Source organism: Passer montanus, unplaced genomic scaffold (genome assembly GCF_014805655.1).
Source record: "Passer montanus isolate IOZ18808 unplaced genomic scaffold, ASM1480565v1 scaffold33, whole genome shotgun sequence".
Lineage (NCBI taxonomy): Eukaryota > Metazoa > Chordata > Aves > Passeriformes > Passeridae > Passer > Passer montanus.
In genome coordinates this window covers 8,190,532-8,207,839 of record NW_024368041.1, presented here as the reverse complement: position 1 = coordinate 8,207,839, position 17,308 = coordinate 8,190,532, and the positions used below count along the sequence as shown (strand labels likewise).

Here is a 17,308-nt window from a genome sequence, read left to right as displayed (position 1 = left end):
CCCCCCCGCCAGCCGGTGCTCTGCCCCCCGCCAGTCACCGCCATGGAGCTCTCGGAGGTGCGGTGCTTGAGCGACAGCGATGAACTTTACACCATCAACAGGACTCCCCCCGGCAGCGGCAGACCCCAGCGCCTGCTGTGGCAGACGGCCGTGCGGCACATCACCGAGCAGCGCTTCATCCAGGAGCACAGCAGCAGCAGCGGCGGCAGCAGCAGCGGCGGGGGCAAGGGCTTCAGCTCCGACGAGACCGGCTGCCCCAACCACCACCCGCACCCGCCGCACCACCTCCGGCGGCAGTCGGCCGGACGGAGTTTGGGCAGCGAGCGCCACAACAACGGAGGCACCAAAGTCTTCCCGGAGGGCACAAGCAGCAGTGGAGACTTGGGCTTTCTGCCCCTGGACTGTGCCCCCAGCAACTCCGACTTCTTCCTCAACTGGGGCTATACATATCGCGGGGTGATCTTCCCCACTCTCCGCAACTCCTTTAAGTCTCGGGACTTAGAGCGCCTTTACCAGCGCTACTTCTTGGGTCAACGGCGCAAATCTGAGGTGGTCATGAACATCCTGGACGTGCTGACCAAGCTGACCCTACTGTTCCTCCACTTGACCCTGGCCTCTGCCCCCATGGACCCCATTAAGGGCATCCTCTTGGGCTTCTTCACTGGCATTGAGGTGGTGATCTGTGCCTTAGTGGTGGTCAGGAAGGACACGACCTCATACACCTACCTGCAGTACAGTGGTGTTGTCACTTGGGTGGCCATGGCCACGCAAATTCTGGCGGCAGGACTGGGCTGTGGCCTTCTTGGGGACGGCATTGGCTATGTGCTTTTCACGCTTTTTGCGACCTACAGCATGCTCCCGCTGCCACTCACCTGGGCCATCCTCGCTGGACTGGTCACCTCTGTCCTGCAGCTCGTCATGCAGCTGGTTATCCCCAGGTTTGCCGTGACTTCCCTCAACCAGGTACTGTGGTGAGGAGAGGGTGGGAACAGTCCTCTTTCTCCATCACCCTGAGTGAGAGGAGTTGAGGGGGGGTGTCCCAAAAGATCCCTTCCCTTTTAATCAGGTGCTCAGAAGTTCATTATCTGGAGGAGAGCTCATAGGCAAAAAAATCAACCTTCTTGTCTCCTTTTCTTCAGTCTCCCATTGCCCATCCCAGTGTTTCACCTCAAGCTGGGAGTTGGGACTTTCCAACCACCCTGTCCCCTTTGCTTGTATTCACTACATTGCTGTCTCTTGAAATAGTACTGGGGAGAGAAGCTCCTGGGGCAAGTGGGGAGGATGGGTCATTTATTATTTATTCCCCTCCCTGACTTCCAGCAGTGGTTTGGGCTTTGTGATGACCCTGCCTTGGCCAAACTCTCCCAGTGCTCCCATTTTACTGCTCATGCCTTTTAACTCTGAATCTGCTGGGGCAACTGGTACTTTTACAGGTGAAGGGTAGCTTGAACTGAGCTATGGGAAAACAGGAGCAAAGCATGCTGCTCTTTTGCAAGGAGAAACCTGTGAAACCTCAGTGAAGCCAGAGCAAAGCTTCCCTGGAAGATTTGGTGTGAGATCCTAGGCTGCGTTAGAGGACACTAAGAAGCCTTTTCTGACGGTGGTCAAAGGGCAAACACTGTTGTGCTGAATCCTTACAAGTGATCTCTAGGAGAGAGTGCTGGTTACATGGAGTGTTGTGTAGTGCAGATTGCTGAGAGGCACTGGTCAGGATGGGTCTGAGGGGTTAAAACCAGGTCTCACCTGACTTCACACACAGATGACTTCTTCCACAGTAAAGTGAAAATCCATCAAACTCCCTATCCCTGCAAGGCAAGAAAATAGTGTGTACTAGGACAACTTAATCCTGGAGATTCTTGCTGCTCCCTTTTCCCTCCCTTTCCAGACTGTCACATCTCAGTGCTATCAATATTTCATAGCAGATTATCATCTCCATTTGGTTTGTTCCATGGAATTGGGGAGAAGAGGGTGGAGATACTGTCAGATAATCACGAAAGGTGGGAGGGTACAGAGAAATTTGTTGCTAGTGGTGTGTTTTTTATATGATTGTTGGGATGTGCACCTGGGAAGTGACTGATCTTCCACCTGGAAGTCTGATGCCCATGATTCTTGGGACACCTTGGGATTCCTTGGTTCTCCTGAAACTCCTGCCCACCCCCGCCCATGCCCTTACTACATGCACTGGTTGTCTGTGGGCTGCCTCACCTCACGTCCCAGGGATTGGGCTCACCTGTTTTGGGAAAAGCTGCTCACCTGTTTTGGGTGTGCTGTGCCTGGCTGAGCCCTGTGGATGTGAGGCAATTAGGCTGTGGCAGAGCTGTTGCCCAGCCCTTGGTGATGTGCTGATGAATGAACTGCAGCCGCATGCCATGTCTTACTCCCGTGCACTGCTGGTGCTGCTAGTGACGGGTCAAAAGCTGTGTGAGTTATGCTGATTTCTTAATTTACTTCCATGTCCTCTCCTGGAGCTATGAGTAATGTGCTGCTGTCTCATTACGCACCAGTATCACCGCTGTTTAGCTGCTACACACACACACACACCACACACATTTCCCACAGACATTTCCCAGGAGAGATACTAGTATCTTTGTTTTGCAGCCAGTTGTGTGAACAAACTGCCTTGGAGCGGTTCACAATGAGAGATTACCAGCCAGATGATTGCCTCCATGAACTACATATATAAACCTCCTTAACAGCATCCGTGCAACTTCTTCCACGTCGGTGCTGATTTACACCGGCTGCCCGGGAACACTTTACACAGCCCGCCGCTTCGGCCCTTTGCCTCCAGCCCCTGCGGGAGAGGCCGGACCCTTTCCCGCCCCGGGACTGGCTCCCACCGGAGGCCAGAGGAGCTCGGAGGGGTCGGGGAGGCGCTGGTTCGGGCGCGGAGGGCAGCGCGGGGCTGCGCGGGGGACGCGCGGAGCGCGGCTCCGAGAGCTGTCCGCCCCGCGGTGCTGAAGGCGGCGCGGCCCCGGGGCTCCCTCCAGCGGCCCGCGGGGACCGGGGCTCCCTCCAGCGGCCCCGCGGGGATTGGGGCTCCCTCCAAAGGCCCCGTGGGGATTTGGGGCTCCCTCCAGCGGCCCCGCGGGGACCGGGGCTCCTTCCAGAGGCCCCGCGGGGACCGGGGCTCCCTCCAAAGGCCCCGTGGGGATTTGGGGCTCCCTCCAGATGCCCTCGGGGACCGGGGCTCCCTCCAAAGGCCCCGCGGGGCCCGGGGCTCCCTCCAGAGGCCCTCGGGGACCGGGGCTCCACCCAGAAGCCCCGCGGGGATTTGGGCTCCATCCAGAGGCCCTCAGGGACCGGGACTCCCTCCAGAGGCCCCGTGGGGATTTGGGGCTCCCTCCAGAGGCCCGCGGGGACCGAGCCCGCCCGCGGCCCCTCTCCTCCTGGGCCACCCCTCGCAGGGCAGGCGAGGGCTCGGCCCGGGGCCCCGGGGAGCCGGACCTGGTGCCCGGGTGAGGCACAGCCCTACTTTGGCACTTTCCAGCGTTGCACCATTTTCTTGCTTTTGGCAGAGGATTGCTGAGCCCTCTCGAGCGTTAGTGGTTGAGGGCTTTTGCGGCTCATGAAGGATATAGATCTATTGATTCACAGGTGAAGAAAAGTAATTTAAATTACTGTGTCATCAAGGCTATGTAGAAATCTAAAGATTTCTTCCTCCTGCAGGCAAAATATTCTCTTTTATCACAAGGCTTATTTGCTCAGGTAAAAGACAGCATCTTCCCTTCAAAGAAGCTTTACAAGACTAAATGAACTATTTGATTATGTAGCAATATCTGTGAGCATCTTGCTCTGCCTCAGGATGCAGACAGATGCTTACACTGGACAAAACCCAGGAATTAAAGCATGCAATGAACGAAAAAGTAGGTGGTAAGACTCTGATCATGCTACAAATAATGGGTTTTCTACTGATTTTTTGAAATCTGGATTTCATACAGGGAAAATACTGAATTCAGTTCTGAACAGAAAAAAAGATGTCTTGAGTTAATTTAGTACTGTATCCAGTAGCATCCGTGGGCAAAATGGTTGTGATCCTCTTCTCAGCCACACAGGTGTAAGTCAGCCACACATCTGTCTAAACTCATAAAGTTGCAACAGTTTTCACAAAAGGAAAATCAAGTGCTTCGATGCGTTTTCCCCCAACCTCTTAATTAAGTTTAGTTTTCACTGATAAGTTTCTTTACAAGCAGGTCAAACCATAACTAATGCTGCATGCATGCACAAGCATGCAGTACTGCTGCCTGGTTCACTATCTGTTCTAGTTTTCATGCACTATAATGAATACAAATAATTATCTCTGTTTAGCTTTTTTCTTGCAGTAACACTTAAGATATCACCTGATTTTTCCTCCCTAGCATCCTAGAAAAAGGTGAAGGAGAAAGGCTTGAAACTAGATTTTCATAAAGTAATAAGAACAAAAACCAAACATAGACTTGCTAATTTCAATCCTGCTAAGTCCTGAGTGTTTCTGGGGGGACATGATCACTCTTAAACCAAACTGACTCCAGCCTGAAATGCTGAGGAATGTGCTGCTGCTCAGCTTGAGGGGAACCATGAAAAAGAGACTGATTCCATGACTTAGGTAAAGGCTGCACTGATACTGATTAAAGATTGGATCAGGAGGCAAATGAGAATGAAAGATCTTACTGGTAAACAAGTGCACTGCATGGATTTGTGTTCCTGTCCAAATACTGTGTGGGGGTAGTATTTGTCTCTGACCTTCTCCAAAATGAATGGTTTATTTGTATTGCATTTATTTTTACTTTTTCCTGGGTGACAATGTACGCAATCAGAAATTTTGAAGACCACATGTGTTTCAGGCATATGGGGAAGAACAAACAACTCAGAGCTCCTTCATGTTATGTAACATAGGCAGATGATAATATAGACATGAGTTTTGACAGGCTTGAAATTATGTAAGCTACACACATACTCTGGATTTTAATCCTCTGGCTTTGCACTCTTCATTCACATGAGCAAATTCCACCAGAGTCAGTAAGACTACTCTCATTATTAAATCACATATATAAGGGATACCTTGAAGAACCAAGTCCTAAATGAAACTCTAAAAATACATTTAGAAATAACCTTAAAGTGGGTAATACTAAAACTGGGTAAACTCATTCTTTTCCCTTTATATTTCCAGGCCTAGGCAGTTCTGTGAATTAAGTTTTTTCCTCACTTATTTTTTCCCTCAGATCCTCTCTCTGTGTTATTAATAGAGGGAAAGGCAGAATTTATGAAGTCACAAGGAGCCCTACAGAGATAAATCTGTGTAACTGTACAATGGAAACTGACAGCTTTTGCATGCGTATTTCAGTTGCATGTTTTCCAAAATCTGATCAGAGGTATCAGTATATGAGTATATGCAAAAACACTCTCATCTCTTCAAAATTTCTTCTAAATGCTTGTGGAAAATCTATTCCATCTGTAAAATATAAGGACATTTCAAAGTTAGCTACCATTTGAGAAGCAGAATGTTTGCTTTTGTAGCATTATTTGCTATGCGTTTTTCTGCCATAGTCTCTTGTGGTGACTTATAAACTGAGTGTGTGATTTTAGACTGGATTACAAACTGCTTTCCTTTTATATCCTGTAATATCACCTGACCAGTATCAGTGGGTCACAGCTTAATTAGCTTAACATTGGATACACTTTTCTCTGAAGCAGCTGCATCATTGTTGTGCTAAGTAGGGCAAATGCACTAAGTATATTTACAATTTGATGATTAATTGCCTCCAATATGTAGGAACTCAGGTAAAACCATGAATGAAAAATGCTTTAATCAGTGAATTTCTGCTTACAACAGTCAGTATGCTTGTTCTCACTAAAACTTACCTTGCTAGATTTGATATGACATTTTTTCTGCCATCAAGACACTTCTGAGTTACTTTCGAGGGTTTGTTTATTGCTTGTTAGTTGTTTTTCATGGCCTAGAAAGAGGCATGTGCTCCAAAACAGCAACATCTAATGCAAAATAATCACATACCAGAGCACTGCACTTACAGCTCACAGTTAACAGCAGATCATGTTTGAATGATCCTTATTAGCCTGTACAGAAGTCTGAAGGGGATAAACATCTCCAGTTCAGCTTCTTACTGCACTTCTCAACACTTCAATGATGTCATGGGAATAGGAAAGAGAAGAAGGCAAAACTAGAGCTGTTCAAGGGATGTCTTTTTCCAGAAGGCAGAGAAGGTTGAGGGTAGAACAACTTGTCCTTACCTTTTCATTATTTCCAGAATATCTGGCTATGCATGAGATAAACTAGAGTGTTTCACAAAAAGGGTGAAATTTAGTAAATAGAAAATAAATTGTGCTTTTAAATTAATACTTGGGTTGATGAAAACTCTGAAAATCCTTACTCAGCTCTTGCCTGGCATTCCATTCCTGTAGGTACACAATGTATAATGGTCTGGGCAAGTGGTCAGTGCTGAGGGTAGGGAATTTGCTGAAAGGCAGCACGCATGGGGTGGTGACAAATGGCTCCTTTTCAAAGTGGTAGCCTGTCACAAGTGGGGTCCCCAAGGGATTGATATTGGGCTTAACGTTGCTTAATATTTTTATAAGTGATCTGGAAGATGGGATCAAGAGTACCCTTATAAAGTTGTCCATGGTCCCAAAGGAGAAGCCTCCCTGCAGGAAGATCTGGATTGTCTGGAAGATTGGGCTAACACGAACCCTATGAAGCTCAACAAGGACAAGTGTAAGGTGTTGCCTCTAAAAAACATAATCTAGGATTGCAGAGCAGGCTGAACTCTGCCTGGCTGAGAAGCAGCTTTATGGAGAGCGACGTTGGGGTCCTGATGGACAATAAATTCAGAATGAGTGACCAGTGTGCAGCTGGGGCAGAGGAGGCCAGCAGGAGGTTGGGCTGCATCGACCAGAACATCTCCAGCAGAGATCAAGAAGTCATTATCCCATTTTATTCAACATTTGCCTGGCCTGGAATACTGTGTTCAGCTATACAAAAAAGATGTAGACTGGTAGGACAGTCTCCGAAAGGAGGCCAAAAAGATGAGCAAAGAAGGGGGAAACCTGATGTATGGGGAAAGGCTGAGAGAACTGGGCTTTTTCAGCCTTGGAAAAAGGAGGCTTATGGGAGACATTTTCACCCTCTAGTATTTAAAGAATGGCAACAAAGATCAGATGCCTTTCTTACAAGGATTCTTATAGAAAAGGTGAGAGGTAATGTGTAAAAGTAACTCTTGGGGAGATTATGATTGGACACAAGATGAAAAATATTTGCAATGAGAATAATCTCTCCAGGGAAGTGGTTGATTGACTGATATTGGACATCTTTGGGATTAGTCTGGACAGGATGCTGGGTCATCTTGTCTAGACTATGCTTTTGACAAGAAAGGCTGCACCAGATGATCCTGGAGGTCCCTTCCAAATTTGCATTCAATGTGTCTGTGACTATATGATCACATTTCTTTAAGTATAGCCTTCTTGCCCTTAACTGTGCTTCTGTTTCTGTGAAGTGCCTCAATAACTCTCTGTTTATGTTACCAGGCAGCCTACCCTACCCCGCGTCCAAACACTGTTCTATTTGGAACACATTTTGCAGTTGTACTACACACACAGCACCTTTCCAATGTCAAAGTCAATAGAGAAGGTTATTGTGCTCTTCTTCTGTGTAATAAATGTGGTAATGAAAATATTCCTGGGATGTGGTAGACTAATGTTTGAATCTCTTTTCCCTAGAGGGGATTTAAGTTGGTCTCTCTTACCTCACCAGAAAATTTCCAAAGCAAACCCATTCCTAGCAAAACTGTTCTTCTGTGAAGATAAAAGTTTAAGATTCAATGTGAAAAAAGAAAAAAACTAAAAAATAATAATCCTGACTCTGTAACCAACTGATTATGGAATTCATCACTGGAGGTGTCCTTGCTCAACATTTTAGTGTTCTATATAATGTTGTTAAATCATTCCCTTGAACATAGGTCTGTACAGACTGTACAGTCTGATCTCCTTTCTGACATGATGAATCTTCTTTTCAGAATGCTGAAAATCCCAAGTATATAGGGGAAACATCACAGTGATTCTCAAAATCAGAGAAACCAAGAGAAATTAGGGAAAACTGAGGTTTTAGTTGTATTCCTTGTCTTTCATAGTTGCAGAGTCTTTTTGCATACTGTGTAAGGATCTGTAAGAGTATGGTGGCATTCAACACAGGCCTCCGAATTAATCTCTAGTAGTTGTGTGTCTGCAAATGAGTTGCTTAAGGACCTTGCTTTATGAACCATTTTTTCTTCATCTTGCCTTTCTTACAAAGACGAGTTTTGTCACTTGTTCTGTTCTTGGTGCAGTGCAGAAAGGACCGCAGAAAGGACTGTAGAGTTTCAGTCTGACCCAAGGAGGGAGATGAATGCAAATCACTGGGTTAGTGCTGCAGTGAATCTTGAGCATTTTGTTAGCAGTCTCAGTCATTCAAACCAAGGATGGAAGAGACCTGGATCATCAAAAGTGATCAAGCACAAAAAATCCTGAAGATCTGGCATTTCTTGAAATGAAAGATTTTTCTAAGTGATATTATTAAGACTTGACTTATAGGCTTCCAACAACTTCATTTAGATCCTTGATTTAAAGCCCACAGAATGTAATATAAAGAATCCTATAGATATCAGGATTTTTAGGTGAACCATGAAGACGACTTCTCAGAACTCTCTTTAGGGAAAGTTTTACTGTGAATCCACAGTTCTTCTGAAAGAGAACACAAACATAGACATCCAGCTCCTCCAGGAATCTCTCTGAACAAGCTCTGTCATGCTTATCTCTCCAAACAGCCAGCTCTGCTGACAGAGATACCAGGTGCTGCTGCTTAACCTAGAACAGAAATATCAGGAGCTGTACACAGGATGAAGTGCAAGGCAGGCAGCCATTGGCTGACTGAGGAATTTCTTGTCGTATGAGTTGTATTAGCAACTATTTTAAAAATGCTGCTATTTCATTTGCCAGCTTATCCTGCTGCAAGGCTTCATGCAGTTAGCTCTAGAGGACAGAAGAAGGCTGTGAAGTTCATTAATTAACCATTGCTGCAGTCTGTGAAGCAGCTGAAGTATATCAGTGTAAAAAAAATTAAAACTAACACAAGCCATTTTTTCCCACAATCACAACAAATAATTGTACTTCTTCCAAATAGTCTGATGTTGGTGTTATAGTTTTATATGATGCATTAGTTTAAATCTAGATAACAGTAGCCCCCATGTCTGAGTTCAATAATATAATTTTTTACTTCGATTTTATTTTTCAATTTTGATTTAATCATCACTTTGCACTTTTGTATTTTCCTCTATCTTTGCTTTCCTTTCCATTAAAAAATGGAAATTCTTCTTGAATTAAATTAATGGAAGCATTCAATATTGTCAGAATCTTCATTTTGAAAATCAGTTTATGTCTTTGGGTGGATCCAATCTTTAGGCACTATACTATTTCTCCTTTGTTCAAACTCTCCTGCTTCATTTACCTTAGAACTATTCTAAGGTAAATGGGAGGGAGCTATCTATTCTGTGTTCCTTGTATTAGGTCTGCCATAGTAGAAGGCTCATTCATAAATCCATAACTATCATCACAATGCAAAGAAGAAATAAAATAAAAAAAAACCAAGAAAATGAATCAGCACAGAAAAACTAAATCATATTACATGATATTACAAATAGCAGAGGTTATACAATTCTGGAGTTAGGATTTTAGGTAAATAAATTACTTAGATCTCAAGGAAGTTGTTCAAATAATGGGATAAGGTCTAGATATACACATTCTTTTATCCTATGATACTCTTGTCATATGGGAAAGTATCTCCAATGCTTATTAATATCAATAAGCTTCATAAGCATACTAGACAGGCTTATAATTGACATAGAAATCATCCCACATGTGCTCAGTATAATTTAATATGCAGATATGCATGTTCTTTTAGAGGAAGGAGTAATATTCACCACAGATTTCAGCAAGGGATTGGGAATGAGGATCATACCCATTCCATCACTAAATTAATCATTGGTCTGTGGTGACCCACACGCATCTTTATGCATTTCAGAGACGCATTTGATTTGAAAATTTGCCTTCCTTAGCTGCTGTAGTAAGTGACTAATATGTTCAATTGCTTTGAGAGTTTTGTGTAAAACATGCCAACATGCTCTGTGATACATCAAAGGAGGAACACTGCATTGGCTTCTTTCAGCCATGCACATTTTTGTTGAAATATGAATCCATTGAATATAGAGGGAATGCATGCATTTAACTTAATTCTTTCTTTAAAGATCTGGTTCCACATTCTCTTCAGAGTTGGAAGGTATGTCCAATAAGAAGTTAGCAACTCTGTTTTTGTCTAGTTTGGAGAAGAGGAGACTGAGGTGTGACCTCGTTGCTCTCTAACAGCTTCCTGAGGAAGGGAAGAAGAGAGAGAGGAGCTGAGCTCTTCTCTTTGGGATCCATTGACAGGACATGTGGGAATGGTTCAAAGCTGGACCAGGGAAGTCAGAGAATAGACATTAGGATGCATTTCTCTACACAGACAGTGTTCAAACAGGCTCCCTAGAGAGGTGATCAATGCCCCAGGTTTGTCAGTATCTAAGAGGCATTTGAACAATATCCTTAATAATGTGCTTTAAATTTTGATAGCCCCAGAAGCTGGACTAGAAGGCTGTTGTAGGTCCCATGAAACTGAAATATTCTATTCTAGTCTAGTATAGTCTAGTCTAGTCTAGTCTAGTCTATTCTAGCCTGATCATCAGTGACTCTAATATCCACCTGTACTGAGAAGATGTAAAAGTAGGTGTCATATAGGTCGAAGAGGACCTGGGGGTGCTGGTCAACAGCTGCCTGAACATGAGCCAGAGTTTGCCCAGGTGGTCAAGCAGGCCAGTGGCACCTGGCCTGTAGCAGCAATAGTGTGGCCAGCAGGGCTGGGGCACAGATTGTCCCCCTGTACTTGGCACTGGTGAGGCCACACCTCAAATCCCATATCCAGTTTTGGGCCCCTCACAGCAAAAAGGACATTGAGGGGCTGGAATGTGTCCAGAGAAGAATAACAGAGATGGGGAAGGGTCTGGAGCACAAGTCCTGTGAGGAGCAGCTGAGGGAGCTGGGGGTGTTTAGCCTGGAGAAAAGGAGAATCAGGGGAGCCCTTATCACTCTCTACAAGTGCCTGACAGGAGGGTGTAGCCAGGTTGATCTCTTTTCCCAATTAGCAAGAGACAGAACAAGAGGATGTGGCCTCAGATTTCCCCAGGAGAATGGTTTAGATTAGATAATGGGAAACATTTTTTCATCAAAAGTATTGTCAAGCACTGGAACAGGCTGTTCGTGGAAGTGGTGGTGTCACCATCCCCAGAGGAATTTAAAAGTCATGTAGGTGTGACACTTAGGGATATGGTTTAGTGATGGACTTAGCAGTGCTGGGTTAACAGCTGGACTTGATGGTCTTAGAGGTCTTCTGCAGCCTAACTGATTCTATGATTCTTTACAGTAAATTATTCTTGAAATGTTAAGGGTGTAGCATACCTTAAAATGGTCAGAAAGATTTACAGGAGATTCCTCCAGAATCTGAAAGTCCTTGAGAGAAGCCAGTGAAAATTCTTTTTTGAGACTTAAGCAGAACTTAAGTCATGAAACTTGCCTAAAGGGCTGTACAAGTCCAACATATTGCTGTAAAATTTTTTTGACATTCCAAAATGTAGCCAAATGCCACTCTGACTGATCCTAGGACAATTTACACATTCTCTGCCATCCTGAGTTTAATAGCAGTTTGCTGACAACAATAGGAAGAGAAGAATTTATTACATTTATTTAATTTGTGCTAATGGAATTGCTTTTGTCTGCTGTGTTCCATTAGCCACCTGAGAGGCTGTAAGAAATGCCAGAAGTACACGTGAAGTGTTCCCATTTTCTATGTGATGGTACAGGATGATCGGTCCCCATTAATCTTCTTATCATCTCAATGGCTCTTCTTGCTTAGAAATTTTTTTTTTCAATTACTTATTACTTTCTTCTCTGTAAAAATACTTGTGTCTGGTTATTCTTAAGGTATATTTTCTGATGACAACCACTCTTCTTTGCTAACACTGCATGGTAGATTATGTAACACAAGCATTCAGTTACTCCAAATCTCATCAACAATCAAAGCAATAAAATCTAAAAGCTTTAAGTACAGAATTCTCCAAGGCAATGTGAATTTGGAGAACAAGTGTAAAAGAATGAACCTTAATGTGTCAATTATTTTAAACTCAAGAAAAACTCTCATATACATAAAGATTGGTATAAGTTTAAGTTGTTCAATGTCCCAGTGACTTCGTACAAAGATTGTTAAGGTAGTTGCTCCATTCCTCTTCAGACTTTTGCTGGCCAGATTGCTTTCTATGACACCAGAACATGCTAACTTCCACACTGAGTTTAAAAATGGTCTATCCAAGTTAATTTATTAAAGAACACTTTTGATGGTGTACAAGAAGGAAGAGGATTTGAGATCACTACTGGTATTTTTCTACAATTTTTTCTACAATGCAAAGCTTCTGTAAGTTGACTTGACCAAGTTGATTTTTTTGTTAATCGAAAAGCAATGTATATACCTAGTAAGATTTCATATTTAAATTTCTAAAGGTTCAGACCACTTCATAGATTTACATATTTTTTAATATATGATGCAAATACTCAGTAAAAGTAATGCTGTGAAATTTCATGCTTTATTCCTTTTTTGGTAACCTGCTTTCAGGCTCAGTAATTACATTTGCAAGTCAAAATAATATTTACTATGTCCCTAAAGTTTGTGTATATCTAAAGATGGTTTATAGGTGCAATTTAAAAATGGAAAATATGCACACCATTAATTAAGAGATGTTTTTTCTAATTACTATCATTAAACTATAATTCAGAAATCAAACTGTCATATTCTGGCTAACAGCAATATGGATGCAGCAGCTGCAGATTTTAAGAGAACCTGAAGGGTGTTTAGTCAAAGTTAGTGCAATTTACTCCAGAATGACAATTCAAGGAATCTCAGACAAGGAAAAAAGAAAATGCTAGAGTATCCTACAAACAAGAAAATCATTAAAAATCCAAATAATAAACACAAAAATCCACAGAAAACCTCCAGATTTTCTTGCAGACTTTGTACAAAACTTGTGGCCTCCAAAACATGGAAGCGTAGATGATTGGCTATCCTGAGTTAGTCCAGAGAAGGGCTATGAGGAGCTGCCAAATGAGGAAAGGCTGAGAGAGCTGTGACTGTTCAGGCTGGAATGAGAAGGAACAGGGGAGTGTGAGGAGTGGTAACCTGGAAATTATGTATGACTAGATTACTCTAAAAGAGTAAGGAGACAAACTTTTCTCAGCAGTGCCCAGAGACAGGATGATAGTCAATGCACATGAACTGAAATGCAGTAGATTCCACTTATACATATTAAAAAAAAAATGATTTTTTACTCTAAATTTGAATGAGAACCTCTAGGTCGGCTAGAGGTTTTGTGAAGTCTTCATTCTTGGGAAAATTCAAATTCTGACTGGACAAGACCCTAAGCAGGTGATCCTGCTTTGAGGAAGATCGACAACATGATCTCCAGAAGTCCTTTCCAAACTCATTGATTCTGTGATAGCAATACAGGTATTGTTTCAAGAATGCAGATACAAAGATCTACTGAGGATCTGGAGGGCAGAACTAACATGGGAATACAGACTGAACATGGTTACATGGTCATGTGCAAGGCACATCTCCTGTGATCACAGGGTGAGACCTGGTTTACATGCTGTGCCTTCTGCACAGACTCCAGTCCATTCTAGCCCCCAGTCATGGGAGGGACTTGCCTGCTGGTCTTTGTGATAGAATCATGCAATCATTTAGGCTGACAAAGACATTTTGGATCATCAAGTCTAACCATAAACCTAAAACTGCAGAGTCTACCACACATCACCAGCTCTCATTTCTTCATGGGAGTTGTTCTATGGGCTCATCACCATTATATGGTTCAAAGCTCAAAGCAGCAACCTTTTCTTCCCCATCCCCATCTACGGACATCAAGCACTGCCAGAGCACCAGCTTACAACAAACATCAGGCACGTGCTCACTCCATGCTTCTTTTGGGGAACAATTCTGTCTCCACTTCCTAGATCTCTGTGGTCTGTGCAATATTACAGGTGGAAGAGTTTGAACAGTATTAGTAATACATGTCTTTCTCTCTGCCAGCAAAAAAAAAAAATTCCTGTACCAGTAGCAACCATTCAGTTTCACATGGTCAGATTGCTGCATTAATGTTCAGAGATGTGATGCCAGCATGAGTGTGTGTGAGTGTGTGTGAGTGTGTGTGTGTGTGTACTGCGGTCTCCCTGAGGCTTTCTCAGCAGTCTTAAGTGCCAAAAAAAGCTGGAGGCAGGTTTACCCTCAGGCAGTTAATCCACAAAAGTTAGAATAATATTTTGAGCAGCAGATCCATCTAACCAGCAACTATCCTTTAAAAAAAATTAAAATTTGAAACTAGCCTTCTGCCAAGAAAGCACTGATGATCTTCAGTTGCAGTGGATCCTGCTCATTTTCACTACTTCTCAGGATAGAGGATTACTCTAAAGGAAAATGAAGTGACAGCTGTGACAACTTTCAAATATGGAAGAGTTGCTACAGAGAGGAAGAAATCAATTGCTCTTTGCTTCTATGAGTGATTGTGACATGATGAGTTAAGTTATTCTATGGAATAGTTACATTAGATAGTAGGAGAAATCTTGAAAAAACAACCTAATAACAGTATCTTAAATAACCTCATTTTGCTTGGAAGGTTTTACCTTGAGGTATAATTAAACAGTTTAGAGAGGTAATTTTTAGAAGTGATTTAGGTAATATTCAGAACCCTGGAGCATGAGTTAAGTGACTTATCAAGGTCCTCTCATGCTCTACTTTCTATAATTAAATGATACTTGCTCCTAATTTTGACTGTGATGCAAAGTGTTCTCACCCCCAGTTTCAAAAGAAGTAAACCATTTCATATATACAGTGATTGCTGCCCTGAGGCTGATGGATTAATCTGAATTATTTTCATTTATGCAGCCTGAAATGCCACAGATTCAGGTATTTATATTTGTGGTTTGCTACAAAAATGTTGGATCAAATATTAGCCAGTAATATTGTTGATGGTGCAAGAAAATGACAGAATATGATTGTCTCTTCTGAGAGAGTAACAACTGGTAGAGAGACTGTGTTGCCAAAAAAGTCATATTGAAGACAAAACAGAGAAGAGTGAATCACTTGATTGAATTTTGACTGTGATGCAAAGTGTTCTCACCCCCAGTTTCAAAAGAAGTAAACCATTTCATATATACAGTGATTGCTGCCCTGAGGCTGATGGATTAATCTGAATTATTTTCATTTATGCAGCCTGAAATGCCACAGATTCAGGTATTTATATTTGTGGTTTGCTACAAAAATGTTGGATCAAATATTAGCCAGTAATATTGTTGATGGTGCAAGAAAATGACAGAATATGATTGTCTCTTCTGAGAGAGTAACAACTGGTAGAGAGACTGTGTTGCCAAAAAAGTCATATTGAAGACCAAAAAAAACCAGAGAAGAGTGAATCTCTTGATTGAGTAGGAGCTATTTTGGCCCATTGAAAAGTATTTTTTAGATCACCATCACCTCATTTTAGTTCACCTTTAATCTTCTTCATCTTATGTCATTAACCTTGTCTAATTTATTTAATTTCATGGATATATACACATAAATATATTCAAAGGAGCAGTGTTATTTTAGATTATTTCTATTGTATAAATGTGCATATACCACCTAATTTTAAAGAATAAGAATTTTCCTGCTCTAAGCAAATATTTCAGCAATTGTGTACACTAAAAAATATGTCTCAGAAGTCTTTTGGACTGCAGCTGACTTTAGGACTATCCCTAGTTATGTTGTGCACATGAAAGTAATGGAAACAATATAGGAATACATAAGTAAATATAGAGATTAATTAATGCTTGCTGTGGAACTGGAGCATCCTTCAGAGGTGGAAGAGTCCTGTTTCTAACTTTGCATCTAAAAGTCCATCCTAAACTCTGGGAATGCCCATGGAATATCTTGTCTCCTGCCAAGTTTCTCCATGTGTGACATCCCCAACAGGTTCATTAGACCTGAGGATGCCTTTTGTCACTGCAGTAACAGAGCTCCTTCCATAGGGCTGAGCATCCCACTTGACACCAAAAGGGAATAGGGCTTTTACTGTGGAACAGACACAAAATATTTCCTTCCTTCTCCAATAAAAAGAAAGGCCTTAGTAACAGAACTGGGAACCTGTTGGCTAATGTTCTCTTCAAGGGCAATAAACTCTGACCTTGGCTGGATATTTTAATCCTGTTTTTCACGTTGTGAAGGGCAATTCAGTCTTTCAGCAAAATGCTTTCATTTACAGACTACCAAATCAGTAGTAGTCGTTCAGAGTAATTATACAGACAACTCTAATGAATTATTTTCAGACAACCATTTCTACTCCTGCTAGACACAGGACTCTCTTTGAAAAATGAGTGCTTTGCAAATTATGCTGGATTTTTTGTTCAAAGGGGAGGATGGTATTAAACACACAGGCAAAATACAGTTACTCTGTTCTTAATGGAAGTCAGGTGGTAGGTAAAGGTAGGACATCCAGGGTTTTTCATGATAATAATAATTTTGAATATGATACCTACATTGACAATGTATGGATTAGGATGCATTTTTCCAGATGCCTTGTCATCCAGCAAAGAGTTTTTGTTGAATACTGAGGTCAGCAGGAGCTGACACATCTCAGAGGAGGGATTTTGCAGCTCTGAGTGGCAGTGACTCTTCCATTTCAGTTTTCCAGTTGAACTGGGAGCTGAGGAGTGCTACATGCTTCCCACATACTGTGGGTGTGTTCTGAAACTTAAATATTTCTATGTCACTACATTTTCCCTTCTGGGGGCCACCAGACATGTATCAGCCTAAGAAAGGCATTTCCACACCTAAAAGTCTGAGATTGTCAGAAATGCAGCGGTTCCACTGCTTTACTACTTACTAGGGAAATATAAAAGATGTGACAGTGCACTTTGGGGTTTTTCCAAATTCTGCCAAGAACTGAAAATTTTATCATAGAAACACACACACTTTTTAAAAAATATTAACACTTCATAAAACTGTTCTGGTTCTCCATATTTATCTTGTTTGTCTGCAGGTATTGTTCCACAATATTTGTATTTTTAATATCATCTTGTGCAGTATTTTGTCACATATTCTACTTTTATGATCAATATTTTTCTCCTTAAAAGGAATAAGTGGCATGATTTAGGGTCCTTGTTTTTTTTTTTTCAACTATGT

General features: G+C 42.3%; 1 protein-coding gene across 2 annotated transcripts in view; it reads left to right on the top strand.

Annotated features, from left to right (window-relative positions):
- The first annotated feature begins 39 nt into the window (after positions 1-39).
- The window catches only part of ADCY8 (adenylate cyclase 8), a 116,971-nt gene continuing 99,702 nt past the window's right edge, over positions 40-17,308 (top strand). For both annotated transcript variants that reach the window (XM_039715494.1, XM_039715493.1), the window contains exon 1: positions 40-963. In XM_039715494.1, the coding sequence (XP_039571428.1) occupies positions 43-963 (921 nt within the window). In that variant the 5' untranslated portion in view covers positions 40-42. The remainder of the gene's footprint in view (positions 964-17,308) is intronic.